Source organism: Trichosurus vulpecula, chromosome 6 (genome assembly GCF_011100635.1).
Source record: "Trichosurus vulpecula isolate mTriVul1 chromosome 6, mTriVul1.pri, whole genome shotgun sequence".
In the NCBI taxonomy this organism is placed as follows: domain Eukaryota; kingdom Metazoa; phylum Chordata; class Mammalia; order Diprotodontia; family Phalangeridae; genus Trichosurus; species Trichosurus vulpecula.
The window spans coordinates 216,115,441-216,143,224 of NC_050578.1; the positions used below are offsets into that span (position 1 = coordinate 216,115,441).

General features: G+C 49.6%; 3 protein-coding genes, 4 non-coding genes and 1 pseudogene across 18 annotated transcripts in view; 6 read left to right on the forward strand and 2 right to left on the reverse strand.

Annotated features, from left to right (window-relative positions):
* DCTN1 (dynactin subunit 1) overlaps nucleotides 1–4,171 on the forward strand; it is a 39,367-nt gene extending 35,196 nt beyond the window's left edge. For all 11 annotated transcript variants that reach the window (XM_036762687.1, XM_036762689.1, XM_036762690.1 and 8 more), the window contains 8 exons: nucleotides 128–253; nucleotides 422–564; nucleotides 701–867; nucleotides 1,734–1,867; nucleotides 2,051–2,243; nucleotides 2,439–2,518; nucleotides 2,919–3,008; nucleotides 3,147–4,171. In XM_036762687.1, the coding sequence (XP_036618582.1) occupies nucleotides 128–253; nucleotides 422–564; nucleotides 701–867; nucleotides 1,734–1,867; nucleotides 2,051–2,243; nucleotides 2,439–2,518; nucleotides 2,919–3,008; nucleotides 3,147–3,284 (1,071 nt within the window). In that variant the 3' untranslated portion in view covers nucleotides 3,285–4,171. The remainder of the gene's footprint in view (nucleotides 1–127; nucleotides 254–421; nucleotides 565–700; nucleotides 868–1,733; nucleotides 1,868–2,050; nucleotides 2,244–2,438; nucleotides 2,519–2,918; nucleotides 3,009–3,146) is intronic.
* A 9,170-nt stretch (nucleotides 4,172–13,341) lies between these two features.
* On the forward strand, nucleotides 13,342–17,595 carry NOP56 (NOP56 ribonucleoprotein). The gene is made up of 12 exons (XM_036762958.1): nucleotides 13,342–13,409; nucleotides 13,804–13,893; nucleotides 14,328–14,442; nucleotides 14,533–14,694; nucleotides 14,838–15,036; nucleotides 15,370–15,557; nucleotides 15,643–15,794; nucleotides 15,956–16,056; nucleotides 16,393–16,541; nucleotides 16,761–16,882; nucleotides 17,085–17,222; nucleotides 17,316–17,595. Exons 1-12 carry the CDS (start codon nucleotides 13,407–13,409, stop codon nucleotides 17,523–17,525), a joined length of 1,629 nt encoding a protein of 542 aa, XP_036618853.1. The 5' UTR covers nucleotides 13,342–13,406; the 3' UTR covers nucleotides 17,526–17,595.
* On the forward strand, nucleotides 15,104–15,243 carry LOC118855580. Its single transcript, XR_005010755.1, has one exon. It is a non-coding gene; the product is annotated as a small nucleolar RNA SNORA51 (small nucleolar RNA).
* On the forward strand, nucleotides 16,105–16,189 carry LOC118855590. The gene has a single exon (XR_005010764.1). It is a non-coding gene; the product is annotated as a small nucleolar RNA SNORD86 (small nucleolar RNA).
* Nucleotides 16,608–16,677, forward strand: LOC118855572. Its single transcript, XR_005010748.1, has one exon. It is a non-coding gene; the product is annotated as a small nucleolar RNA SNORD56 (small nucleolar RNA).
* On the forward strand, nucleotides 16,949–17,016 carry LOC118855571. The gene has a single exon (XR_005010747.1). It is a non-coding gene; the product is annotated as a small nucleolar RNA SNORD57 (small nucleolar RNA).
* IDH3B (isocitrate dehydrogenase (NAD(+)) 3 non-catalytic subunit beta) lies at nucleotides 17,596–25,586 on the reverse strand. 2 transcript variants are annotated; one of them, XM_036762959.1, is made up of 12 exons: nucleotides 25,479–25,586; nucleotides 25,255–25,335; nucleotides 20,792–20,890; nucleotides 20,581–20,701; nucleotides 20,078–20,144; nucleotides 19,871–20,003; nucleotides 19,628–19,761; nucleotides 19,403–19,505; nucleotides 19,135–19,281; nucleotides 18,955–19,049; nucleotides 18,760–18,820; nucleotides 17,596–17,726 (listed from the first exon to the last, which is right to left on the reverse strand). In XM_036762959.1, the coding sequence occupies exons 1-12, from the start codon at nucleotides 25,512–25,514 to the stop codon at nucleotides 17,616–17,618; spliced, it is 1,188 nt and encodes a 395-aa protein (XP_036618854.1). In that variant the 5' UTR covers nucleotides 25,515–25,586; the 3' UTR covers nucleotides 17,596–17,615. The 2 variants fall into 2 exon arrangements, with proteins under 2 accessions (XP_036618854.1, XP_036618855.1); XM_036762960.1 differs by lacking the exon at nucleotides 17,596–17,726 and adding an exon at nucleotides 17,836–18,261.
* LOC118853076 lies at nucleotides 22,527–24,659 on the reverse strand (annotated as a pseudogene).
* Nucleotides 25,587–27,784: the final 2,198 nt, after the last annotated feature.

Consider the following 27,784-nt stretch of genomic DNA (forward strand, 5'->3'; position numbering starts at 1 on the left):
AGGCTAGAAGGAGGGATAGGAGCAGGTGGGAGGGGAGAGGTCCTAGTGATTGCTGAGAGCAGACAGCAGCCTGTGGGGACAGAGCTCTGGTCCTAGGGATCCTCACCCCCCCACCCTTTCCCTACAGCCTCCTCCCTCTGAACTTCGGGCTGCAGCCCTTCGTGCAGAGATCACTGATGCTGAAGGGCTGGGGCTGAAGCTGGAGGATCGGGAGACTGTCATTAAGGAATTAAAGAAGTCGCTGAAGATCAAGGTGGGACCCAGCATGGGGCTTGGTTGAGGCCCAGGTTGGGGGAGGTGGTGCATTCAGGTGTCTTTGGAGCCCGGGCCTCCATGGGTGCTGTCCATGCTGGACTTTGGATACAAGCACTGGGGTTCAGGAGGAGGGGTATGACAGCTGAGCTGACCCCATGGCCTCCAGGGAGAAGAGCTGAGTGAGGCCAATGTGCGCCTGAGTCTCCTGGAGAAGAAGCTGGATAGTGCGGCCAAGGATGCAGATGAGAGGATTGAAAAGGTGCAGAATCGACTTGAAGAAACTCAGGCCCTGCTGCGGAAGAAGGAAAAGTATGTTGGCCCCTGGCCCCTGGGGTTCTCCTCACCCCGGGGCCTGGCCTGTGTCTCCTCGGGATCGAGTGGAGGGTTGGTATGCCACACCCTGGGGATCTGCTGGGCTGCCAAGGCCACCGTGCGTCTCTTACAGAGAGTTTGAGGAGACGATGGACACCCTCCAGGCAGACATTGACCAGCTGGAGGCTGAGAAAGTGGAACTGAAGCAGCGCCTGAGCAGCCAGTCCAAAAGGACAATCGAGGGGCTGCGAGGAGCGCCCCCTTCAGGCATCGCCACCCTTGTCTCGGGCATCACTGGTGGTGAGCAGTGGGCTGGAGGCTGGGGGGGTCCTAGGGACTTGGACTAAGGAGCAGGGGGTGCCCTGCCTCTCCCACAGATTCCAGTGTGTTCTAGGCTTTTTCTGATGTGTACTTAGAATTAGGCCATCTAGTCCACCCTCTCCCCCCCCATTACTCCCCTTAGGGCCACTGTTGTCCCTCCTACTCCAAACTGTGGACCCTCCCTGTGGTTCTCTCAGTGCCCTGGATCCATCTGCAGAGGCCCTGTCATACCAAAGCAAGGCGCGCCCCCCCCCCGCCCAGCTTGGGCAGCTGCATGTTGGGGAGAGCAAGGGAAGATTCCCAAGTCACCTTGTCATTATGTCCGCAAAATATAAAGGAATATACGTGGAAACCAAAGCCCAAGAGCCTTCTGTGGGGAACAGGCCCCTTTACCAGGAAGCCCTGGGGAGGGTGTGGAGGCCACTCTGGTTGTGGGAACATACAGGCAACTCAAAGACTGTGGTACATGAGCTAGGGTGTAAACCTGCCTCTGAGGACTGTGGATTCAGGCCCCCACTCCTTTCCTTGCACCTTGAAACACAGACACCCCATCACATGTGTGTCTCTTCTTTCCTCTCTCCCCTCCCCTATGGGCTGGCCTGGCCACAGAAGAACAGCAGCGAGGTATAGACCTACCTGGATGCTGATGGGGGTTGGGGGGTAGTGCCTGACCTCCCTGTCTTTGGGGATTTGGGGCTGGTAGGGCAGTGGTCAGTGTTAGAGGGCATGAGCTCGAGGGGGCAATGAAGAAGGGGGAACTGTAAGGCTGGGGCCTAAGCATGGGTGATTTCTGAGCCCTGAGATCCCTGTGCACTTGTGAGTGATTTCGGTGTCTGTCCCCACAGCAGGGGCTACAGGGCAGCCTCTGGCTAATGTCCCAGGCCCTGGGCCGGTGAAGGACTCCCCGCTGCTGCTCCAACAGATTTCAGCCATGAGGATGCACATCTCTCAACTCCAACATGAGAACAGCACCCTCAAGGTATGGGACCAGGAGGAGCTAGCTGGAGCAAGGAGTGGGAGGCCCTCCCTGGACCGGCTGATGGAGAAGGGGATGGGAGCTGAGGAAGAAAGGCTCCTCTGGTCTGGTCTGGGTTGATAGGAGCACCTTCCTCCTATGCGCCCTCCCCTTATCCTCTCATCTGTCTTCTCTTCCTGGTCCTAGGGAGCCCAGATGAAGGCAGCACTGGCAGCTTTGCCTCCCCTCCATGTGGCCAAGCTCACTCCCTCAGTCCGGGAAGGCCCAGATAGCGAACTAGCAGCTGGAGCTTTGTACCGGAAAACTAGCCAGCTGCTGGACACACTCCATCAGCTCAGCACGGGCACACGGGTGGTAGATATCACAAGGTCTAGCCCTGGTAAGGACCCAGCCTCCCCACTTTGTTCCCTGGGTCCAGGGCACTCAAGCAACCCTTTGCACTGAAAGAGGTCTTGCTTGTGGGCCAAGACTGCCAACCTTATACCCCAGGGCCTCTCTGTCCTCTACTTCCCCTCTCTCCCCTCCCCCCCTCATCTGGTCTGTGGGTCTCACCAGCTTCTTTGTCTCCTTCCAGCTACAAAGAGCCCTGGGGCCCAGCTTCTGGAGCAGCTTGCCCAGCTCCAATCGCTGAGTGACACCATCGACAAACTGCAGGTTAGACCCCCCAACTCCCTGATCTCTATGTCTCACCAGTACTTTGGGTGATCCTTGAGCCCAGTTATTCCTTCCAACATTGAGGTCCCCACTTCCTGGGTGCCTAGATGCCAGACGTCATGAGGAAGACCCAGGGACTGGCCTTAGCACTGCCTTCAGGAAGCACTCAAGTCTCGCATGAGTCAATATACAGTTAGAACAGACAAGAAAGTTAGGAGAAGCTAGGCCCCTTTCCCAGCAGCCCCAGGGGAAGGGACTCCAACAGTAAAGGGAAGCCTTAGAAAAGGGAAGATGAGCTTGGGAGAAGCCCAGGCCTCCCCTGCACATGAGGGGGAGGGCCTCTAAACTGGTGGCTTCTCTCCATCCCTTGTGACCTGCATTCCCCATTTCTTCTCCACAGGACGAGGTGATGAAGGAGACTGTCTCTCAGCGCCCAGGAGCCACTGTGCCCACTGACTTTGCCACTTTCCCTTCATCAGCCTTCCTTAGGGTGAGGATGAAGTGGGGCATGGGGCTGGTTCTTTACAAGGAATGAGGAGCCTGGGGGTAAGGAGGGAGTGTGTGAATCCTCAAGCACCTGTGTGACTGTCCCTGACTGGGCACGTTGTCTTCTCTCCTTCCCTCCCAGGCCAAGGAAGAGAAACGAGAAGACACCGTCTATGTGGGCAAAGTGACCTTCCCCTGCACAGCTGGCCTTGGGCAGCGGCACCGACTGGTGCTGACTCACGAACAACTGCACCGGCTCCATGGCCGCCTCATCTCCTAGTTCAATCTGTCTCCCTCTATTCCTTTTCATGTTTCCCTGACACCCTGAGGGTTCCGCCTGCTGCTGCCTCATCCCACCTTCCCACAGACATGTCCCAGATAAGAGTATCACTATTTGTGTAAAGCCATAATGCTAGCCCTCTCCCGTCCCCCATTTCTGGCTCCCCCAGCCCCTGGCCTTAGCTGCTCCCTCCTTTGGGGGGAGTGGGGGGGGAGGAGTGGGGTTGGCCTGGCCCAGGGGAGGAGTGCTTAGCCCCAGCATGGGGCATCATCCCCTCAATAAAGCAGCTTCTTCCTCAGCACTATCTGCATGGTATGGTGTTAGTGGTAGAAGGCAGGGGTAGAGGCCAAAGGGGTGGCTGTGTGCAGATACTGGGACCAGTCCCCCACAGTGACTCAGAGGGCAGCAGCTTTGGCTCTCCCCTTCTGGCAGCCTTGGGTCTGGGACAGGAGACAAGGGGAGGCCGTTCTTTGGGGTCTGCTTGAGGGTCCACATTCATGGCCAGGTGTGCCCAGTGGATAGTAACCCTTAGAGCTGTTAAAGCTCTTTAGACATCATCATGCCCAACCCCTGCATTTTCAGCATCATGTTCATTGACTGCCTTGTGCATTGTGCTGAGTATACAAAGACTGGGTCAGTCTTTGACCCAGACATAAGTAGCTTATAACATGGTGGGGTGGTGGATCATTCATGTTTGCTGAGGGCGAAGTTGTCCTCAGACCAACCCAGTGCCCTGTAAGTAATGGGAGGGTGAGAAGCCTTGTTTTATGTGTTTACCAACCTTATGCCTATTCCCTCTACTCTGGTACCTGGGAACCATCCATGCTTTCCTCCCCCTGCATTCCTGCTCTAGGCAGCAAGAATAAAATCTCCCTGTGTGATCTATCCAAGGTGCTGAAGGCCATCCCCGATCCTTGTTCCTTTGTAGACACCAGTCTTGACAGTGGCTTTATGTTGCTTGTGTCAGAGTCAAATTGAAACGGGTGGGGTGTGTTAGAAAACCACAAATTAACATTATCTATGGTGTATTTCATTTTTATTTTGTTGAACATTTCCAGATTATGTTTTAGTCTGGTTCTGGTGGGACTGGGGAGTCTGGGGCAGTTTAATACCTCTCCTTTACAACATTCATCCATTGACAGTGTCTTAAAAACAGCAGTGCATGTGCTTGTCCATGCACACACACGTACGTACACATGTGCACACATGCATACGGCCATGCAGCTTGTCATTCTTCTTTGGTTTTCTTATGATTTTGATTCTTGAGAGATTGTGGTGATGTATGAGTGGGAAAACAGGTGATAACATCAAGATGGACTGTCGGGCCAGGATCACTGAGGGCATTCTGTAGTTTCCTGCTCATAGCCTGCTCACCACCTCTGCTTCAGTTTCGTCCCAGTTTGCTGCCTGTCCATCATCCCTGTCCAAGATGTGTGTGTCAGACGTTTATGCACACATGCACAATGTAGATGTATATACACACAAAACAGACACATATGCACACATACACTTGTGCACGCATGAAAACATGCATGTATGTGTGTGTACACAAACATATACCTATATGTACATGTGTGTTTGTGGTACAGTTTTAAGCCATCTTAAAATTGCACCAAGACATTTTTGGGACCCTCTGCATGTGTTCTGATGGACTAACTCCAAGGGCTTACCTGTGGAGCTGCGTGCCATGATATGAGCAGTGAATGAATGAAAAAGCATTTGTTGATCACAAAGCACTGGGGGTCCCTCTTCGTAAGAGCTCATGCTGGTGGCGAAGATGGCACACAGGTTTCAGCTTTGAGATAGATGGAAAGGGACCTTGGTCCTTGAGGTGCAGCAGCATCAGCACAGCGGGTGGTCATGCCTTTTCTCTCATAATCTCGTTTCTGCTGATAAAGCTTTGACAGTGCCAAGGACTTTGGTACTGGGAACTTTAGTTTCCGAGTCTCAGTTATGGCTTGTGAGGAGGTGGGCCTACAGCATCCACAAGAACAGTTGGCAAGTTGCCCAGGGGTTGCTTCACATCATAGATGATGACCTTGGGGGATGGTCTGGAAGCAGGATTGGGGGGCTACCCCTCCAGGGACTTTGGGGCTCGTCTGCCCATTAGTGGCAATTGGTGTTCACAGAAGGCCCTTTTTTCACAATGACTCTGGGAATGCTTTCCACTTCATCCACTTGATTTTTCCAATGGCTGACTTAAGTAATTGAATTTTGTTGAAAGAGTCAATGATAACAGCTAGAAATTATGTAGCATTTTAAGGTTTGCTAAGTGCTTCATATTTCTTACTTGAGCCTCACAATGACTCTTAAAGAGGTACTGTACCCCCATTTTATAGATGAGAAGACTAAGGCAAACAGTTTTAAGTGACTGTCCAGGGTCACACAATGAGTAGGTTTCTGAGACAGGTCTTGACTCCAGGTCCAGTGATCTATCCCCTGTGGCACTAACTGCTTCATCACTATATGACATTTATTTAACACTAAATTTTGCTAAGTACTTTATGTACATTATATCTGGGTTCTCTCAATAACATCGTAGGTGGTGTTACCTCCATTTTAATGGGTGAGCCAATTGAGACTCAAAGTTTGTGACTTTCCCAAGGTCCCACAGCTAGTAACTGTCTGAAGTGGGATTTGAACCCTTGGTCTTCAGGACCAGCATTCTATCCTCTCTACCACACAGCCACTAACGTGATAGAACGATGCAATTGATATAATGTCATCTTTAAACCTGAACTTTCAGAGAACCTCACCAGCTATAGTAACTCCTCCATTCAAAACTTTGCAGGGGACATCTTCCCAGATCCTGGTGAATACCTTTGGGGAGCATATGTCCCCTGCTTTGGTCAAGAAGCATTTATTAAGCACCTAAGTGTGTCAGGTACTAGGGACATGAATACAACTGTGAGACGGTCCCTTCCCTAATGAAAGTTATATTATCTTACGGGACTACATGTTCACAGATAAGCAAATACAGGAAATATACAAAATTATGTGATGGTTGGGAATGAACCAGGAAAGGTCTCTTTTGTGTTAAGCCCCGAAAGGTGCTAGGGGTCCTAAAAGGCACAGGTGAGAAGACAGAGCCCTTCAGACATCAAGGAGAGCCTGTGTAAAGTTACAGGAGTGGGAGGCGGGATGTCATGCTTGGAGAACATCAACTAGGCCACTGTGCTTGAAGCATAAAGTATATTAGAAGTCATGTATAATCAGCCTGCAAAGAGAGCTTGGAGCCAGACTCTGGAGGGATTTTATGTGTTAATAAAATGCTACTGGAGATCAGAGGCTCTCTGAACAAAGTTCTTTCTGGGGTTGCGTGTTGATCAGTCCCCAGCTCATTGTTTGGTATTTAGAACTAACCGTTCACAGCCTGGTTCCAATCTACCTTTTCAGCCTTATATTCTCCTTTTTTATCCAGCCAAACTTTAAATTTTGTCTCCATAACATTTCCTCTGAAGGATGTGTTTAGGAGTAAAAAAAAACCCCAAAAAACAAAAAACCACCACCCATTTTTATAGATGAGGAAACTTGAGTTGCAAAGAAAGAAAAGGGCTTGCCAAGGATCAGGCTATTCATTCATAGGTGGGATATGAAACTGACTCCAAGTCCACCAGTGGCTGCTGCAATTTCTTCTTTTGTGTAAGCTCACACAAGGCTGGAGTTTCTCAAGAGCAGAAACACATCAGCAACCAGAGAGAGAGGGAGAGCTGTCCAAGGGCAGCTTGGAAGTCAAAATGCTGGTGCAAGCTGGCTGGCCCTGCCTAGCTTTGGCTGCTTAACCTGGTGGGGTCCTGACCACAATGTTCCCATTTCAGTCCCTGGAGTTCTACCACCCCGCTTCACAGCTGGCAGAGAGTCCAGGCTGTACTCCATACCTGGCCTCAGGCACTCTCAACTAAAGGGAAGGATGAAAGGCCATGCCTAGAAGAGGAAATATGTTTCCCTTCCCTTCCCCCAGTGATAGATGATTGGCTTAAAAAGGTCATTGGTTACAGGCACCTTGGGAGTGGATGCTTCAGGCTGCTTTTAGGACCTCGGAAGTGAAGATGGAAGAAGGCTATGTGGTGACAGTGGGTGCTGGGGCGGTTGACTTTAGTTTGGTCAATTCCCTGACTGTCCACTTGAGCCATTTTTGCCACATGGCCCAGGTGAGTGGGAGTTGCTGCAAAGGTCCTAGACCCTTTTAAAAAAAAATACAAATTTACTGGAAGTCTTGGCCCCATCCCAGAGATGATGCTGTTCTCAGAAGAGAGATGTGCAACCTCACGCTCAGTGAAACCCCACTTCTTTGAGCTCAGTGACTGCCTGTGGCATAATATGAAAAAGTGAGCCTCTCTCTTCCCTCATTCATCCCAAGGTCACAGGCCCACACTTCAGCCATTAGCTTGTGGTCTCTCTCCCCCACTTATGAAATGTGGAAATACGTGTGTCTATATGTATACACATGTATATACATATATACACACACATATGTATGTGAATATATACATATATGTATATATACATATGTATGTATATATACATATATATGTGAGTGTGTATATACACATAAATTTCAATTTATAATTTTCTAGGGATGAATCTGTCATGTAAACCAGGGCTGTCCAAAACAAGGCCTATGTGCCCCCATGTGTCCACCACAAGCACAGAAATCGACACAAATGCTTTAGTTAAGGCATTTCTGTCAATTTCCACATCCGTAGTAAGCACAGGCGGGCCTCATAAAATCGCACTGCCTGCCATGTGTGGCCCATGGGCCGCACTTTGGACAGCCCTGGTGTAAACAGTCAAGTTAAAATTTTATTCTAATTTTTTCAATTAAGTATTTACTTTTCATCTCTCTACCAGCTACCCCCTCTTATTATGCGTAGAGTCGAACAAAACAAATTCCCACATGGGCCATGTCCAAAAATGTGCCCCTTTTTTCATATTGAATCCTTGGTCTGTTAAGAAGTAGGTAGCATTCTTCATCATTGATCTTCTGAAATCTTGATTACAGAAGTTAGTCAGAATTCTTAGGTCTTTAAAATCTGTTCATTTTAAACATATTTTTGGTATGAATTGTCCTAGTTCTGCTCAATTCACCCAGGGTCAATTCATATAAGTCTTCCCAGGTTTCTCTGAAATCCATCATTTCCCACAGCACAGTACTATTCCATTACCTTTATCAACCATTCTTGGTTCAGCCATTTCCCAATTGATGAGTACCCACCCCCCATACACACATACACACCTTATTTCCAGCTCTTTGTCCTCACAAAAAGAGCTGCTAGAAATCTCTTTGTACATGCAGGACCTTTTCCTCTTTAAAAAAAAAAAAACTTTTTAGGGAATAAGTCTAATAAAAGTCAATAATTAAGGTTTTTTTTTTTGTTTTGTTTTGTTTTTTTTTTTACCAACGGGTTACACTGATGAAGTTTGGCCAGCATACTAGTATGCTTGATTTAAATAAAATCTTATTAAAAAGTAGCAATTGCACACACAAACTGCATTTTAACCAGCAATTTTTCCTGCCAAAGGAGCTACTTTAAGACCTTGGAGTGCACAATTAATCTGGCCTATCTTCACCATTAAGATCCCCTTCAAAAGGCTTGTAAAGGTTGTGAGCTTTCCCCTGATAAGGCTAGGGGAAAGGGGGACTTTACTTCTCAGTTCAGGGATTGAGGAAAAGCCAGTTCCTTCTCAGTTCCTATCATGATGTGGCTGTCCTTCCCAACTCCTTATATGGTTTGTATTATATAAATATTGGTGGAGTGAATGAATGGTTCTTTGCAGATTAAGGAGCCACTGCCCAACATTTCCAGTCTGTCTTCACATAACCTGTCCTATGGCACCCCTCCCTCAATCATTCTGGCTCTTCTGGCACATGCAGAGGTCACAGGATCCCAATGTTAAAGGCACCATAGGGAGAAAGGAGTGATTTTGGGTCTTATGCTATAATCCCTGGGGAGAAGGGGCCTACCTTCCGTGCTACCACCAACCAGTGACCAACTGCTGCCAATGAGTGGGTAAGCCCAGGAGCCCTGAGCACTGATTCTGCTTCCCACCTGGCCCAGAAGCCATCATCCTGCAAATGATCCCTGCAGAGGTAGAACATGGTAACTGCTTCTGCCACTTACAGCCCCTGCCTTGTCTGCAGCCCCATCTACTAAAAACCAGAAAAGAAAATTCTTAATGCCAAAGTCCTTGTCACTGTCAAAGTGTTCAAAATGAGAATACAGGGATGATTATATCCATTTAAACCCATTAAAGAAGATGTATTACCAACTTCTTTGCTAATGGACCTTTCTATAGGACCTATAGTTGAAGCCTCCTATATGTGTTTGTTTCCTTCATTAGAATGTGATCTCCATAGGAGCAGGACTGTCTTTTCTATTTGTATCTCCAATGCTTTGCACACAGTAAAAGCTTAATAAATGCTTTATTTATTAATCCATTCATTAGGCTATAGTGATCCTCGATGCCCACCATTTTAGTCATCTTTTCTTCCTGGGATCATCTATTTGACCTATGCCTCTGAGAAGTCATGCAGAATGAGGGATGTCTGCCCCTCTTCCTTCCTGGGCAGCTTGTCCAAGTTGGTAGTAGGGTAATGGAAGGAACACTGAACTTGGTTAAGGAACCTGAATTTGAATCCAGATTTTGCTACTAACCGGGTGACTTTTGGCATCTGAGGGGATTGGACCAGATGACCTCTATAGTCCATTCCAGGTCTAGATCTATGATTCATGATCCTAAATCCCACCCTTATTTACTATTTGGGTGATGCTGGGCAAGTGATTTTACCATTCCCTTCCTGTTCCTTCATGTTTAAAAAAAGAGGATAATAATGCTTGTACTAGGGTTGTGGGGAAGAAAGTACTTTGTAAGCCTTAGGGACCTATAGAAATGGAAGCTTCTATTCTTACAATCATCATTTATCCAGATCCAGTTCTCTCTCTAAACATCACTGCCACATTTATGAAGCACTTAATGGACATTTCAAATGTAATACATCCCAAATTGAATTCATCTTCCCTCCGTATTTCCTCTCTTCCAAACCTTCCTATTTTTGTTGAAGGCATTGCCATCCTTCCAGTCTCCCAGGTTCATAATCTCAGCATTATCCTCCACTTCTCAGACTCCCTTACCTCACATCCAATCAGTTGCCAAATCTTGCCATTTTTAACTCCATAGCATCTCTTGCATCCCAGCCCTTCTCTCTTCTCACACAGCCACCACCTCAGCTCACTCTCATCAACTCTTGTGCAGATTTTTACAACAATCTCCCCCAGTTTGGTCTTCCTGCTTCATGCTCCTCACTGTTGTACTCTGTCCCACACAGTTGCTAGTGATTTTCCTTAAAGCTCAGATTTCACCATGTTACTTACTCCCCTATTCAACCAACTCCCGTTGTCCTCTACCAAAATAACTAGTACTTAACTATTTTCACTTATTTTCATTATGTTTCTTCTGTATGTACTTTTTTATATACTTGTCTTCCCAATTACAGCATATAAACATCTTTTTATATGTGCACCGTTTCATTCTTTGTATTGGGATCGTTGGGCACCTAGTTCAGTGCCTGGAACACAGTATGCACTTAATAGGATTGGCGATGGATTGATTGTTCCTGAGACATACTTAAGCAGTGTCAACAATTTCTCCCTACATTCATTATTACTTAATTCTCACCCACATTAATAACCACCCTTCTGTTCACACAGCTTTACAATAGTCTCTTCCTAGAATTCATCCTCCAGGCCTGACCTTTTAGGGTCCTATTTAAAGAATTCATCATAACATACAATCTGATTATTAATAGGAAGGAACGCACTAAACAGGGAGCTACGGCCTCATCCAAGGTATTTGCCACTGCCATGAAGGATATCAGCACAGAATATAAATGGAAGAGAGTTTTCCATTATAGGATCATAAAGTTAAAACTGAAAGAGAACTTAGAGGTCATCAAATCCAACCTTGCCATTTTACAGATAAAACCAAGGCCCCAAATTACCCAAGATTGCACAGGGAGTAAGCAGCAAAGTATAATAAGACTTTCCAGATGTTTCTATTTGCAAATAACATTGTGGATGAATAAAATTCCTGAAGAACCTCCTAAATAGATGAGATCCATAATCACTCAGAAGTGAAGTGTCATCCTTGCCTTCTCACGCTTAACTTATCTTATTGAATCTTATTTAATATCCAAATTTGTTGTTCCTCCTCAACATCTCTCGTATCCATAACCATCCCTTTCCCTCATCTCCTTTCCCTGCCTTTTTACTCACTGATCCCTGTCTGAAATGTTTTCTTTTCAACTCTGGCTCTTGGAAACCTTGGTTTTCTTCAAGACCCCCTCTCCAATACTATCTTCTTTGGGAAGCTGTAATTGGTGCCCTCAGTTGCTGTCCCTTCCCCTCACAGGTTAACTAAGACCTGCTTTGTATATGTATGTAGTTGTATACTCTGCTTTTTTTTTTTCATTTTTAAAAAATTCATTTCACGGAACAAGCATTTCCATAACACAATGCGATAAAAACGATGACTGCACACGAAACTGCAAATCTGCTTTATTCAACTTGCTATTCCCTCTAAATATACAACAAAGTTATCATATAAATTTCTTTTTTTTCCCCTTTCTTCCCTGATCAGGCGGTGGGGACATGGACCCCCAAAAGCCCCAAGACCGTGTCACTGGAAGTAACCCAGCCCTGCCTCCTGTGAGAAAAATCCTTCCTTGTTGCCGACCTGACCTTGTAATTCTTTAGATTAAGCACAGACACAGGGGTGCCTGGTCCACGGACTCTCCCTGGCGTCTGAGCCCCAGGGACCACGCTCTGGCAATGCTGCTATCTTCTCCCTTCAGAAAAGCTATCTCCGTTGACACCCTGAGCACCCGGACTATTTGCATCATGCTTGGCATTCCTTTCACTGTCCATTTTGCATATAACTCCTATCAGGTTGCAAGCTCCCCAAAAGCCTTCTGCTTGTTTTAAACTTTGCCACTTGACTAGAATTTGGTTTGAGTGCGAGAATTAGTTCCAGGCAACTCCCCCACCATATTTTCGGGGTTCCTAGTCCCCCTAGCCCGCCCTCTCCGCCCTACTTGGCTACCATCAGACATAAATACACTGCTTTTTATTTAGTTGAGTTTCTTGAAAGCAGGGGCTGTTTCGATCTAGTCTTTGAGCATCACCTGGCCTGGCACAGTAGACGCTCAATAAATGCTTATTGCTGGGTCAGCCTAGCCTGGGGAAAACCAAGTGTACACGGCCCGTCCGGCTGGCGCTCTGCGGGCGGGGGCCGGGCCTGACGCCACGTCTCCCGCGGACTCCGAGCGCCGGCTCACTGAGCTGGGCCTGGGACTGCAGACAAGGACGGACTAGGGCCGGACCGCTCTAGGGAAACGGCGCTGTGCTTTCTACGGCCTCCCAAGCTTCTCCCTGAGACAAGACCCGGCATTTTAACAGTCTTCGGACAACGGTAGTGGGCAGGGAGTCATGGGGGAACGCTTTCTCAAGAAGCCCGGCCATGCGGTGACCTTCGGAAGGAGGCAGGACGAAATGTACAAGCGGAAACGGAAGCAGGCCGGTTAACCGTGAGGGGCGCGAGGGAGAAAGTAGGAGCGGTCTGCGCGCGCCAAGTGCACCAACAGGTTATCGCGAGAACTGGATTCAGGTTCCCCCGAATACTGGGTAGATTCCACCCTCCCTCACTTCCTCCTTTCCGCGGCAAAGGATCTCTACGGTTGGCCCTGAGTGCATGGGTGTCGACCTCTCTCATAGGTGGAAGTGGCTCAGAGACCCATCAATGATCTCATTTTCTAATACATATTAGACCTTGGCTGCGCTCCCCGCAGGAGCCGGTGGTCCCCGGAAGCCCCGCCCCGTTCCCATCAGCGCCGCTGGAAAGGCGGGAAGCAGCTCGCACGCGGAAGCCTCGGTGGCGCTGCTGGCCCCTCCTTACTTCCGGGCGAGACCATTTTCTTCAGTCTCCCCATTGGTCTCCTTAGGCGATGGTACCTTCCTCGGATTCTGAGTGGAGGCTTCTACCCGGAGGAGGCGGGACTAGCGACAGTAGGATTCCTGCGTGTCCGGCGGGAGGCCCGCATTGCGATTGGGGCTCCAGGCTGCCGCCATGGTGAGTAGGCTGCGGGCCGTGGGCCAGGGGTCGGGGGTCGCCATGCCGTGAAGCTGGGGGTGGGGAGAGCGTATGCGGCCGGTGGAGCTAGGGCCTTGCTGAAGCTCGCCGGCGGGAGGAGGGGAGTGGCCCGGCAGAGGCAAAGGGACTGCTGAACCTTGGGCCGCCCTCCTATGGGCCCCGTCTGTACGGTCCCCCCCGGGCAGGGGGGCAGCGCAGCCCTCGCGGGGGATCGGGTCCTGAGACCTCCTGGAGGGGCTTCTGGGATCTGCCTTCGGGAGCTTGAGCGCGGACACGTGGAGCTAGGCAGGGAGGTGAGCCACGTGCTTGGGTGAACCCGAGGCCAGAAGCGGGTCGGCTTCGTGAACCCTATTTCTCCCCGGATCCCTCGTAGGTGCTGCTGCACGTGCTCTTTGAGCACGCTGCAGGCTACTCGCTGCTGGCGCTGAAGGAGGTGGAGGAGATTAGCTTGCTGCTGCCCCAGGTGAGCCCTGCAACAAAGGCAGGGGCAGGCCGGGGTCCCCCTTCTTGTACCTCCCCTCCCCCCGGGCAGCAGCCCCCGAGCTATGATGAGCCTTAAAATCTGTCAATCCCCTGAGCAGAGTGATGTCACATAGTCTCTGAGTACGGGGTCTGTCCCGGGTCCCAGAGGGAGGGTTGGGGGTGGTGCAGAAAAGAAGCTCTAGGGAAGGCCAAGTGCTCCTGCCTTCTCTCTTAGATCCTTAGGTCGCCTACTCTTTGTTTCACTTTTTGGGGCTGGAAGGGGAAGCAAGTAGCGTGGAAAATGAGACAGCAGTCCTAGAGCTCCTGTTAACGAAGGGGCATTTAGTATCTGCCTTTCCCTGAAAATGGGGGATTTAGCCTATTATTTACACCCCACCTAGCTGTAATGTTCCTAGACACGCTTTTCCTCCACAGGTGGAGCAGTGTGTGCTGAACATAGGAAAGTTTCACAGTATCGTCCGTCTTGTGGCCTTTTCCCCATTTAAGTCTGCCCACAGTGCTTTAGAGAATGCTAATGCAGTATCTGAAGGTAAGTGGTTCTTTCTTCTCCCTGTGGTTATTTTTTTGTCTGTCACATGTCCTTTTAATTTGAAAAAGTAACCTATGCACTTATCCACAGGTATTGTCCATGAGGACCTTCGACTTTTCTTGGAAACCAACATGCCAGCTAAGAAGAAGAAAGCTTTGCTTGGCGTTGGGGACCCTAAGATTGGGGCTGCTATCCAAGAGGAGTTAGGCTATCCCTGCCAGACAGGGGGCGTAGTTGCTGAAATTCTCAGAGGTAAGATTCCTGGTGAGCTACGTGGAAGCCTTCGTATCGTGGTAGTAGATTGGGTACCAGATCCCATTCAGGTCCTGTGCTCTGAAGGACATTGAAAGGGCTCTGCTTCTTGGTTGTTTCTCATTCTCCCTGTCTTCTCCCAGGAGTTCGTCTGCACTTTCACTCTCTTGTGAAAGGTTTGACTGAGGTTTCAGCTTCTAAAGCCCAGCTGGGATTGGGACACAGCTACTCTCGGGCCAAGGTCAAATTCAACGTGAACAGGGTGGACAACATGATCATCCAGTCCATCAGCCTTCTTGACCAGCTGGACAAAGACATTAACACTTTCTCTATGCGGGTCAGGTTAGCTCCAGGGTTGGTGGGGCAGATGCTTAAGCAGGGGCTGGATTTTAGGCTGTCCCAGCCCTCCCACCTCCTATCGCTTACCACAGGCTGTGTTTTTTCTTTGCACAGACTGTATAGAAAAAGGAGGCAGAGAGATTTTCCTCTTATACACCTCAGCCAGGAGCCTGCCTGTGCCCTAGCTGTATTGTGAAAGGGGAGACAGTAAAAACTTGGGAATCCAGAGGTTTGGCTTTGGGGCCGCGGGGACAGGCAGTGCAGTCGGTAAGGTGTGGTTTTCTTCACTGGACCACCACCTTTTCTTTCTGCTTAAGATCACTTCTTTTTTTTCAGGGAGTGGTATGGTTATCACTTTCCTGAGCTGGTAAAGATTGTTAATGACAATGCCACATATTGTCGCCTGGCCCGGCTCATTGGCAATCGCAAAGAACTGAATGAGGAGAAACTAGAAGCTCTACAGGAGCTGACCATGGATGAGGCCAAGGCGAGGGCCATCCTGGATGCATCTCGGTCTTCCATGGGTCAGTGGTTCTGCCTGAGGTCTTTGTGGGTCAGAAGAGGATATTCTGTTCTTAGCACTGACTTGCCTCTCCCTGTTTCTCCTAGGCATGGACATCTCTCCCATTGATCTGATCAACATTGAAAGTTTTTCAAGTCGAGTGGTATCTTTATCTGAGTATCGTCAGAGTTTGAACAAATACCTGAGCTCCAAGATGTTCCAGGTGGCCCCCAGCCTGTCAGCCCTCATCGGGGAGGCGGTCAGTCATTGGGGTGTGTGTTGGGGGGGGACTATTGCTTTACAGCTACTGCCACTTCCGTAACTCCTCCCAGCCGACTGTTTTCTCCTTGGAGTTAGAGTGGGTTTGGTTGGGTCAGGAGTGGATGCCCTTGCCCACAACCTTTTCTTGTTTTCTCCCAGGTTGGTGCACGACTCATCTCCCATGCTGGGAGCCTTACCAATCTGGCCAAGTACCCAGCATCCACAGTGCAGATCTTGGGGGCTGAGAAGGCACTGTTCAGGTACCAATGTTCAGGTACTGACACTCTGGTGCCAGCTGCTAAGGGGTGTGTCACTGTGATGGCAGCGCTGGGGCACCCTGACCCGAAGGCTTTGCCTTGGTTGTGATGGGTCAGCCCTAGCCTCTGAGTGACCCCCATGGCCCCAGCCAGGGGATGCAGCCTCCAGGTCAGCGACATCTGACTCCTGACCCCTATGGGAGTTCTGGGCTGGGGTTGAGCTGGGGAATCAGTTTTGGATTTGAAGTGGGAGAGACTTTTAGTAAAAGGGTCCTGGGGGGTTTGGGAGTCTGACCCTGAATTGTATCCCTGGGAAGCTAACCCTATACACTTCCATAGAGCCCTGAAGACTCGGGGAAATACCCCCAAATATGGACTCATATTCCATTCAACCTTCATTGGCCGTGCGGCCGCCAAGAATAAAGGCAGAATCTCCCGCTACCTGGCAAACAAATGCAGCATTGCATCCCGGATCGACTGCTTTTCTGGTACAGGACTCAGGGCTGAGGGGGAGTGGGAGTAGGGGAATCAGGAAAAATGATCCCAAGTGGCTTCTGCAATGATGGGAAAATTTTTCGTCAACAGCAGTTCACTTTGTGAGTGTTGAATCAATAGTCTGAGTGAAGCTGGGGGTTGGGAGGTCACCAGTGTCCTCAGGAAGGGCTACAGAACCCCGTCCCAACAGTGTCCTAACAATCTGTTCTCAGAGGTCCCCACAAACATATTTGGACAGAAGCTACGGGAACAGGTGGAGGAACGCCTGTCCTTCTATGAGACTGGGGACCCGCCCCGCAAGAATCTGGATGTCATGAAGGAGGCAGTGAATGAGGTCAGTCTAAGAAACCTTCTGGTACTAAAGTGGGGGAGGGAGGACATAAGCTTTATTTAGACCTGTTGGAGGTGATGAGCGTCCTTACCCTGACTCCAAAATGGAGGCAAAATCTGATTTAATGAGCCTGATCCAACATGCAAGTTTATTATGCTTAGTGCTGGGGGCTTGTGGGAGCTGACAATACTCCTTTTCTGACCAGGCAGGGGAAGTGGTTGCAGAGATTAGGAGGAAGCAGGCCAAGAAGGAAAAGAAACGGCTGAAGAAAGAGAAGAAGCGCCTAGAGGCTTTGGCAGCTGAAGAGGCAGCTGAAGAAAATAGCATTCCTGAAAACGGACAGGTCAGTGTGTGTCTGAACATTTAGGTTCTTGGACTTGACTGCAGGTCAGTGGGCTTTAGACCTGTCGCCACATTTAGCTTCTTGTGTTCCTAGGAAACTGAGAACGGGGAAGAAAAACCAAAAAAGAAAAGAAAACGCCAGGTGGAGGAGACAGAAGAAGCCCCTGAGGAGTTGTCCACACCCCCCAAGCCCAAGAAAAAGAAAAAACTCTCACTATGCTCAGAAGAGGATGGGGTAGCAGACTCACCAGCTCCAGCCAAGAAAAAGAAGAAAAAGGCCCAGAAGAGCTCTGGGGAGGACTAGGATTGATTGGTGCAGAGCCCAGGGCTCAGACTTCCTCCCCTCAACCCAATAAAGACACAAACTCACAGAATGGTTTTGGCTTGGCTTAATTTATTTCTTCTCCCAGATTTGTCTGGAAGCTTGTGGGTTAGGCAGACTACTAATGATGGCCTGGGTGAGGTCCCGGCAGGTGGCATAGCCGCCCATGTCCGGGGTACGAACCTGTGAGGGAAAAGGGGGGTAATAATTTAACCCAGGCCCTAGTATTCTTACCCCAATTAATGCAATAGGCTACCTCCCCCATACTCCCACAGAAGCTATTGGGGCCAGGTTAGCACAAAGATCCTTGACTGGTCCATGTTTTTATTGAAACAGAAGCACAAACAGCTGTAGATAAGATCTTGTCCCATGGAATGGAAGGGCGGCACAGGTAGGCTCCTCCACGTGGTCGATTTTATGGAAGCAGGATTGGGTTGAGGAGTTGTGGGGAGCTCTGGTCCATGTTTTTATTGGGACAAAAGCAAACAGCTACGGATAAAAGAGATCTCCAGCGGAATGGAATGGGGGCAGAGGCAGGTTCCTCCACGTGGTCCATTTTATGGAAATGGGATCAGGGTGAGTTGTGGGGGGGCTCTATTCAAAGAAAAGATACGGAAATGGGAAGGTTCTAGCCCCCATGAGAGGGGTGCAGGTGGCTGATGACAGACTTGATGAAGTCAGATGTGGTGCTGTAGCCGCCCATGTCCCGAGTCCGAACCTACAGCCAGTGACAAAGCCACCAGGAACAAGAAGGAAGAAGATGGCTACTGAGTGGGGAGGGTGGGCAAGAGAAGGGAGAATGATGATGGAGGGCTGGGGGAGGAACCAGAGGAAAGGCCAAGAGGAGATGGATGGATGGAAGGCTGGGGAAGAGAGATGAAGTGCCAAGAAGAGATGGAAGGCGGTAAGGGATGGTCCAGAGAGAGAAGAGTTGGCATTAGGAGCCTCTTGAAGGTGACTCATTTCACATGATCCTCAGAGCCCACTTCAGGTGGGGTGAAGCAAGAAGAGATGGGAGACATGGGAACAAGGAACAGTCAGAGCAGGAGCAGAAGGTGATGAGGGGGAAGGGAGGCGAGGTGCTGAGGAGAAGGTGCAGTGGGGGTGGGTGAGAAGCCCGGAGCTATGGGGCCAGGAGAGCAGTCCTGGCCCCACTGAAGCCCTTTTTTTGGGCAGAAGGGGTAATGGCTGGCTGGAACAGCCCATCCACACTTACTTTGCCGACTTTGATCACCTTCTTCACAGCCTCAGCAATCATGTTGGAGTGATATTCCAAGCTGTTGCAGGAGGAAAGGGCCAAATGAGTGAGGGCAGAACCAGCCTCCCAACCCCACTCCCCACCCAGTTAGCAGTCAGTCTAACACCCCCCACACCCACACCCAGCCCTGGGGCCCCACACCCACTGCCGTACTTGAGGTGCCTCAGCATATTGCTGGCAGACAGCAGCATGGCGGTTGGGTTGGCAATGTTCCTGCCTACAGCCTGGGCAAACGGGTGCCTTGCGCCCTGTGGGGGTGAAGGCCAAGTTCAAAGGATTCTCTGGTGCTTGTGGTCAGTGGTAAGGAAAGGGGGCCCCAGAGGTCTTACTCACTGTTTCAAAAACGGCATATTCAGCACTGTAGCTCTCACCAGGAACCACACCTGCACCTCCCACCAGACCTGCTGCCAGGTTGTCAATGATGTTTCCATAGAGATTGGGCATCACAAGCACATCAAATTGGTATGGATTCTGCACCAGCTGGGGTGGAGAGGAAGGGAGGAGGAAGAGAAGTAAGAGATGGTGGATGGCTGGAGTGGCAAAGGGGAGAGGGAATGAGATCAAGAAGATGGGAAGGCAGGGAAGGCTGGGGCCACCATACCTGCATACAACAGTTGTCTATGATCATGGTCTCAAACTTGATCTTGGGGTACAGCTCAGCCACCTCCTCACAGCACTGCAGAAAGAGGCCATCGCCCAGCTTCCTACAGAGGTGGCCAGGGACTGAGGTCAGCAGCTCACCAGGCTCAGCTACCCACATGACCTTCCCATGACCCTGAGGCCTAATCCCGCCCCTCCCCTTCTGCCCCAACCCTGTGCCTCTCACATAATGTTGGCCTTGTGCACAGCCGTGACCTTCCCTCGACCCTTCTTCGTGGCATAGTCAAAAGCGAACTTGGCGATTCGCTGGGACTTGGCACGAGTGACAATCTTCAAACATTCAATCACACCCCTGGCACTCTGCATGGATGGAAGGAGCAGACTTAGGCTAATGCCAGGCGCGATGGGGACAAGGCATCTGGTGTCCCTCTCCCCCCACCGCAGGAGCAGACAGGGGCTCATACTCTACCTCGTGCTCCAGGGAGCTGTATTCTCCCTCAGTCTGCTCCCGGATGATCACCAAGTCCAGGTTGTTGTGTCGAGTTTTGTACCCCGGGAGGCTCTTGACATGGACAACGTTGGCAAACAGGTCCAGCTTACGCCTGGCAGGAGATGGGGGGAAGTAGCATCATACAGTGTCACGGTGCCCACGTCCCCAGGTCCTGTTACCTCATACCTGAGCCGCATGTCATAAGAGGCCAAGTCCCCCTTGTACTCTGTGTCCATTGGGGTGTGAATTTTTCCTGTGAGAGTACATCCAGAGTAAGGGTCAGTGAGGGGCCCAGGCACAGGTCTGTTCTCTTGGGGGGAAAGCCCTCTATCTGGCATCCTAAGATCACCCCCAACCTCTGTCAGAATCATGTGTCCACCCATCCCTCCACATGAGAATTCACAAGAGAAAGCTAGTTAATGTCCCATCATCCTGCACTGGGCAGGCGGGACTTAATAAACATGAAATTCTATGAAATAGTCATAGGTTCTGGTCCTAAGCTCTAGGGGCCCAAGTAACGGAAGGCCCTCATTAAGACACAGCCTGAAATAACTCCTCTAAGCCGCGGGGCTCCCATGGGAAAGGGCTGAGGGCAGGAGTCAAGTGCAGCAATGGTGGTTGGAGGAGCAGGCACAGATGTGAAATGATACTTGTTTATGGAGAGTAGGAGACAGAAGAAAAGGACTCACCAATGATAGCAACCTTGTTTTCCTTCATGGAGCTCAGCACCTGCTCCAATTTCTCTTCTGAGGCCATGTTCTGCACCTCACTCAGGTGATGCTCCTGAAACTCCACAGGGACATTGGCCGCCTGCAGGCCCAGAGGTGAGAGGGATCGGTGGGCAGTCCCTCCAGCCCCTCTGAATCTGTACCCAACCCTTCCTTCTCACCCCATTCTCACCTTGAAGACTTCTTTGACAGCATGCATGAGCTCAGGCCCCACACCGTCACCAGGCAGCATGGTGACGGGGAATGCACCCTCCACCTTCACATCATCCACCTGGGAGGGAGATGGATGGGAGAAAATAATGGCTCCTGGGAGAACTGACCAAGGCTGGGCTCAGTGACATAGGAATCATTGGTAACAGAGAGAGTGAAGCAAGAGGTATGGATCTGTACAGTCACAGGCCCAAGAATTAGGACAAATGATGGGATAGTGAGCTGCAGCTGGAAGATGACCTCGGAGGCCAAGCCCTGGGGCAGTCAGGTGGTGCAGTGGGTAAAGAGCCAGCCTGGAATAAAACAGGCTCGCTTCCCCGGGTTATCACTTACTAGCTGCGTGACCCTGGGCAAGTTACTTAACCTTGTTTGCCACAATTTCCTCATCTGTAAAATGAACTAGAGAAGGAAATATTAAGCCACTCTAGTATCTCGGCCAAGAAGACCCCCAAAGGGTCATGAAAAGTCTGACATGACTGAAAAGACTGAACAATAACTAGGGCCAAGCCCTACCGGAAGCACGTGTCCCCTCCGGGCACTTCTCTATGGTCACGTAGCAAATAATGCACCAAGAACTTTTTTCCTAGGATTTAAACGATCCGGGGTCTTTTCTTAAAAATAAAAATGCAAACAAAACCATTCCTGTCTCACGGTGTTTATAGTGACTCCATCCTTTAATCTTCCCTCCCAATCACCCCTTCTTCCTCCTTTACAATCAACAGCCTGCTCCTCGTTTTCAACCATTTCTTACAAGACAGGTCTGCAGAGCTTTCCGGTTAACTTCAGTTTGGCTACTAGACACTAAACAGGAAAGGGCTCCTCATATCTTTGCGATGATCTAATGTCTCAAGTCATAAGAATATAAAGCCTTTGTTATTCCCATCTTGTGGGTGAGGAAACGGATCAGGAGAGGTTCGGTGATTTCCACCAGCTCCTAAAGGCAGTGAGAGGCAAACCACCCTGTACCAGGGGTTTTCAAATCTGGGGCCCCTGACTCCCAACCCAGTGCCCACTCTTCCTACTACAGGGGCCCCCAAGTCCCTGGGATACAGAGACGACAGCTGACATTTAGATAATGCTCCAAAGTCTGCCAAGCCCTTTACAGCTACTGTTTCATCTAAGCCCTGAAAGAACTCTGGAAGTTGTTTCTTTGTGGAAAAGGTTTAGAGGGCACTGCCTCTGCTAAACACCACTGAAGCAACTGCCTGGCCACCCGGTGTCACCCAGGACAACTCGGCCAGTGGCATTTGGTCTTAACCCAAAGGCCACAACTTAACTCTTAACTCCATCACTAAGTCCCGTTGCCTCTCACTGTCCCTGTCTTATGGATAAGGAAACTGGGCTCGGAGAACTGAGCTGAAGCAACCAGTGCAAGGGATGGAAGCCAAGCTTCCTGATTCTATGTTCAGCGCCGGCACCCCCAGGTCATGCTATCCCGGCGCTCACTGTTATGGGATCCCGGCACACCTCTTTCTGCGGTTGCCTACGACAGCTGACAGATGAGCAGCTGGCTGGCACTGTGCTCCTGGCAGTGCTGGGGAACCAGTCACACCGATTCATGCTTATTGCTCTAACCATTTCTTCTCTTTGGCCGGTTCTTCTTTCCCCAAACTTCTTTTCTTTTTTCCTTTTACTGGCCACATGAGTAACTGGGGGAGGTGGGGAGGGGAGCTGGCTGTGTGGGGGAGGTGGGAGACTCACAAGGGCTTCCCCTCCAGGGAAATCACGGCATTGCCCCCCAGTTTCTCGGCCAGGGTACAGCGGTCCTTCACTTCCTCATAACAGTTAGCTTGTAATTCACGTTTGATTCCTGTCAGTTTTTTCTTGGTGGCATCCTTGGAGCTCACATAGATCATTTTGCTCTTGAGGGAGGCACACTCAGGGGTCCAGAAGATGAACACCCTTGTCCAGCAGCATCTTGACAAAGGTGGTGTAGGGGTCATCCACAGTTTGCCCCACATCACCCACAAGGATCTCCTTGCCCTCTTCCAGCACGATGTTCTTCTTGTCCTCGATCAGGCAGAATAACACGGCCTTCTTACGTTTCTTTACCTCCTTGGGGGTCGAGGACTTGCAAACCTTCATGTCGTTGAACACTTTGATCACCCTATCCAAGACAGCCACCCCAGAGGCCATGGTTCCGGAAAGGAGTGAGCGAGCAAGGGAGGGAGGGTAAGGCAGGAAATGAGGGCCATAGGAGGAGAGCGTCGCTCCTTTGCTGCCGCTGCCTGGAGCCGACTGAACCTCCCCAAACTTCTTAATGTTGTTTTCTATCCAAATTTCTTGATCTTTTCCCTCTCTTCACTCTCCCTTGCCAATCTCAGTCCTACGGCTTCAACTACTCCTGCTACACTCCTGCTATGCAGATGACTCCCAAGTCTATCTCAGGTCTTGATTTTACTTCTGAGCTCCAATCCTGTATCTCTAAATGCCTGAGGGCATCTCCACCTGGAGATCCCACCAGAACCTCAAACTCAACAGGTTCCAAATTAAGCCAATGCTAGAATTAAAAGATCCTAGATTCAAAGCTGGAAAGGATTCTAGAGACCATCCGGTTTAACCCCTCATCTACAGATGAAGAAACTGAGGACAGGGGGATTACATGACTTGCCCAACATCATATACATAGTAGGCTTCAGAAGAAGGCCCTGAATCTAGGTCCTCTGATTCTGAGTCAGTCTTCCAATCCACCTAAATTTAGCACAGTACCTCACAATGCTTGCTAACTGAAGCTACCTTCTGGCTTCATTATTTCTTTCAGTGGCACCATCATTTATTCAGTCTCCAAAGCTGGTGTTACTTCTACTCTTCCCTTTCCCTCATGTCTCATACCCTGTTGCCGAGTCTAATCAATTCTACCTTCAAAACATCTCTTATATCCATTCCCTCCTCTATTTTTTCCATCACTACACAGCTAGGCTTTCTTTACCACCCCTGGACCTACTGTCTCCTGGGCACCCCAACCCCAAATTATCCTTGACATTACGCCAGGCTATTTCCTTACAAACAAATCTGTTTCTACTCTGTTCAAAATCCTTCGATGAAGGGCTCCTTATTCCAAATTAAAAGTAAAGATGGAAAAGTTATTTATTGAAGAGAAGAAAAGAATGAGGAGGGAGACAAGGACGTATACTTGCACTACCCACATGCATGGAGATATTATGAAGAAAGAACCCTATTTTTTGGCCAATTACTTGAGTGATAATGTAGAAGGAATGCTTATTAAAACTGCAGATGAAACAAAGCTCAGAGGGATGACACACCAGTATCCAAAAATAACTTGATAGGCCAGAATGATGGGTTGAATCTAGCAAGACAAAATTCAAGAGGGATAGATGTAAAGCACTACATTTGGGTTAAAAAAATCAGAACTACATAAATACAGAATGAAGAGATATAGTTCCTATGAGAAAAACCTGGAAGGAGGAGAAGTAGTTAATGAACTCTAAGTTCAAAATGAGTGATATGTCCACCAAAAAGGAGGAAAATGCTGCTGTATCACAGATGTTTGGCCTGGAGACAGGAAGTAAAGGAATAGCTATCTTCAAGCATCTGAAAGATTTTCGTGGGCAGAAGGCAGTCAATAAGCATTTATTAAGCACCTATATGCTAGGACTGTGTTAAGCACAGGGGATACAAAGAGGCAAAAGACAGTCCCTGCCCTGGAGGAACTCACAACCTAATGGGATTATTTTGCTTGGCCCTAAAGGGCAGAAGGAGGAGCAATATGGGAATGTCTCAGGAAAGCATATTTTGTCTCAATATAAAGAATGTCTCCAAGAGCTAAGCAAAATGGAACAGATTACCCTAAAAGGTAATTCTCATTCCAGGGAGTCTTCAAAAGCAGGGTTTGAATGCTGATGACTGCAAATCTACACCTGCATTAGATGCCGAAGCAGGTGTTGGCAGCTGAAGAGCCGATTGTTGGAACTACTGTGGAAGGGATTATTATTCAGGTATAGACTGACTTCTGAAGAACTAATTAAGAATTTTTAAAATTTCATTAATAATGATTACTAATATTAAGCTTGCACTCACATCTGCTTCTGCATGGTGACAGAGGTTGAATCTGCCTAATTAAGAGTGGAGAGGTTGGTCACCAGAAGCTTGGCCATCAGGTATTGAAAGAGTTGGCTATAGCAGCTCATGACGTTCAATTAACTAGTTAATTAATCACTCTATGGAAGGGTTTGATTATGGCTAAGCAGAGGCAGCTTAGTGCGATGGTATTACATCTAGGGTTCTACACGGGAAGGACCTGGGGGTGGGGGTGAGATAGGGGCTCAGGAGCCGGAGCTTAAGGGGTGGTGGGGTCAGAGCAGGGGGCAGGGGCAGGGGTGGGGAAGAGGGCAGGAAAGCTCGGATACGACCCCGGGAGGACCCTCCCGGTGACAACCCGGGGGACTGGCAGGGGGCTCCTCTCACCGCGCTCCGCGGGGTCGCTCGGGCCGCGGCCGTGGTGATCAGGCCCCTCCAGGCCCCGAGGCTCGGGGGCACCACCAGCGCCTGGCAAGGACAGACAAACGGACAGCCCGTGACCCCGATGACCTAGGATGGGAGGGGGCGCCCGGGCTGCCGGCCTCCCCCCAGCGACCCTCACTCCGCGTTGTCCATCCTCCACCCGCCCGTCGGCTCCTCCGCGGCCTCACCCGGCTAAGCGCACGAATTCCGCTAAGGGTCGCCATCTTTGCCGATGTCCCTGGGTTGAGGAGACTTGGGGGAGAAAGTCGTCGCTCCAGAAGTGACGTTAAGACCAGAGCCGGCAGGGGCGGCAGCTAGAGCAAGTACCGTCACGTGGGATCAAGACTAGCAGAGAGACAGGACTCACCTCCCAGCCGCCTCACCGAGGGAGTGTCGAGTGTCGATTCATCGATTGGCATCCCTGCTGGAGAGAGTGTCAACTACGTAGATTGGCATCGAGTGTCGATTCATCGATTGGCATCCCTGCTGGAGAGAGTGTCAACTACGTAGATTGGCATCGAGTATCGACGTAATTGACGTCCCTCTGGCCTTGGCGCGCTTCCCTAGAGGTTCAGCGCTGGAGTGCAGAATTTAGAGCTGGAAGGGACTTTGCAGAGCACGTGTTACAAATGTTACAAATTCAGAGGCTTTGTCCCAGGGAAGGGAATCTAGGTATAGGAGACTGGGACCTGGGAGCCATCCACTTACATGTAATGATTTAAGTTTACAAAGCCTCTTACAATGCAGAGTTGCTTCATTTGATCTTGGCCGCTGTTGTGATCGCCATCTAACAGATGAGGAAACTGAGGCAGAGCTGGAGTCACACAGCCAATAAGTGTCTGAGGCTGGATTTGAACTCTGGTCTTCCCAACCCCAAGGTCAATGCTTAGTGCCCCGGGCCAAATGAGAAGGTGGGTGTTGAAGCTTTTTGCAAACCTTAAACTACTATATTGTAGGGCCAGGAAGGTGGGGCACCTTGAATGGCTGGTTAAAACGTTTAGTCTTCATTTCGTGACCTATAGGGAAACAGCAACAGTTTCTCATCAGCGAGAAGATACAACGAAGACGATGTTTATAGTAATGCTATATCCTAACGATACAGTTTACAAAGAGGTTCCCTCACAATTACCTTGTGAAGTAGAAATTGAAAATATGATTTTCCCTATATTACTCATAGAATACAGAGGCTCAGAACAGTTCGTATTTGGCCCAGAGCCTAGGACAGAGTACCATGCACAGATACTTAGGAAACATTTATTGAATTGAGTTACTATTTGCTCATTGTCACATGATTAATGAGCGTTAAAGCCACATTTTCTGACTCCAAATCTAGCACTCATTGCACAATGTGGTGGGTTGTTGCTGTTAAGTCATTTTTCAGTTGTGTCTGACCCTATTTGAGGTTTTCTTGGCAGAGATACTGGAGTGCTTTGCCATTTCTTTCTCCACCTCATTTTACAGATAAAGAAACTGAGGCAAACAGGGGTAAGTGACTTGCCCAGGGTCACACAGTTAGTAAGTGTCTGAGGCCAGATTTGAACTCAGGAAGATGAATGAGTTTTCCTGACTCCAAGCCCAGGACTCTGTCCACTTTGCCACCTAGATGCCCCAATGTGGTGGGTACACTCTTTAAGTTCAGAGACAGAATGTAGAGAAAGGAGAGCAGAAGATTGATTGAGGAGCATGAAGTATCTCACAAGTTAAGGGATTAGAAGAGTTTGAGAATATGATTAGATTCTACTGCTCACAAGATGGCACTCTACTGGAGCCACCAGCTTACTGATCTCAGAATCTCTGAAGCATAGGCGTGTGTGTGCGTGTGTGCGTGCGTGCGTGCGTGCGTGTGTGTGTGTGTGTGTGTGTGTGTATGTGTTGTGTAGAGGTGAAATTACAAGAAGCTGTGGTTAGACAAAAACAGCTTTGAGTGTGACACCTTGCCTAGGTAAAGCAGTTTGGGGGTGATGAGGGCACAGTCTCTGGGAACCCCTTGAACCCTTGAACTCTCCTTGAATCTTCCCACTCTACCTGGCCTTGGCCTGAGGCTATAACCATTAAGCCCAAATGCCTACCTTGCCCGGTCCTCTATTGTCCAGCTGTTTCCTACCCTTAATCTTGTCTTCCCAATGACCTCCCGCCCTTAATCCTGTTTCCCATCCTTAAACCTGATCAAAATATCTATACCCTAGCTCGCTACCCCAGCCCTTTATGGGTTGTCATTTCCATATAGCCTTCAGCTATTTCCCCCACCCGGGAGTCTGATCTGATCCCAGTCCTTTCAGGCTCCTCCTTAGACTCCTCCTTAAGTCCTTCCCTAGACCCCTCCTCTGGCCACCCCAGACCACCCCTCAATCCCTCCCACAACCTTTGTGTATATAATCTCCATCTTGCCTCCATGAAGGTGGTCAGATCCAATCTAGCTCAGATTGGTCTGGCCTGCTTTCCTTACAGGCGTCGCAAGGGGTGGGATGTCTTGGGGGCAGGCCTGTGTGGCTAA

Coding starts and splice junctions, on each gene's coding strand:
- NOP56 (XM_036762958.1), top strand. Junction 15,795..15,955: donor CAGCCCTCATCGGGGAGGCG/GTCAGTCATTGG, acceptor GTTTTCTCCCAG/GTTGGTGCACGACTCATCTC. Junction 16,883..17,084: donor TGAAGGAGGCAGTGAATGAG/GTCAGTCTAAGA, acceptor TTTTCTGACCAG/GCAGGGGAAGTGGTTGCAGA.
- IDH3B (XM_036762959.1), bottom strand. CDS start 25,514: ATGGCGACCCTTAGCGGAATTCGTGCGCTTAGCCGG. Junction 19,050..19,134: donor AATATGCCGTTTTTGAAACA/GTGAGTAAGACC, acceptor TCACCCCCACAG/GGCGCAAGGCACCCGTTTGC. Junction 17,727..18,759: donor AGGTGATCAAAGTCGGCAAA/GTAAGTGTGGAT, acceptor TTTCCCTCACAG/GTTCGTACCCCGGACATGGG.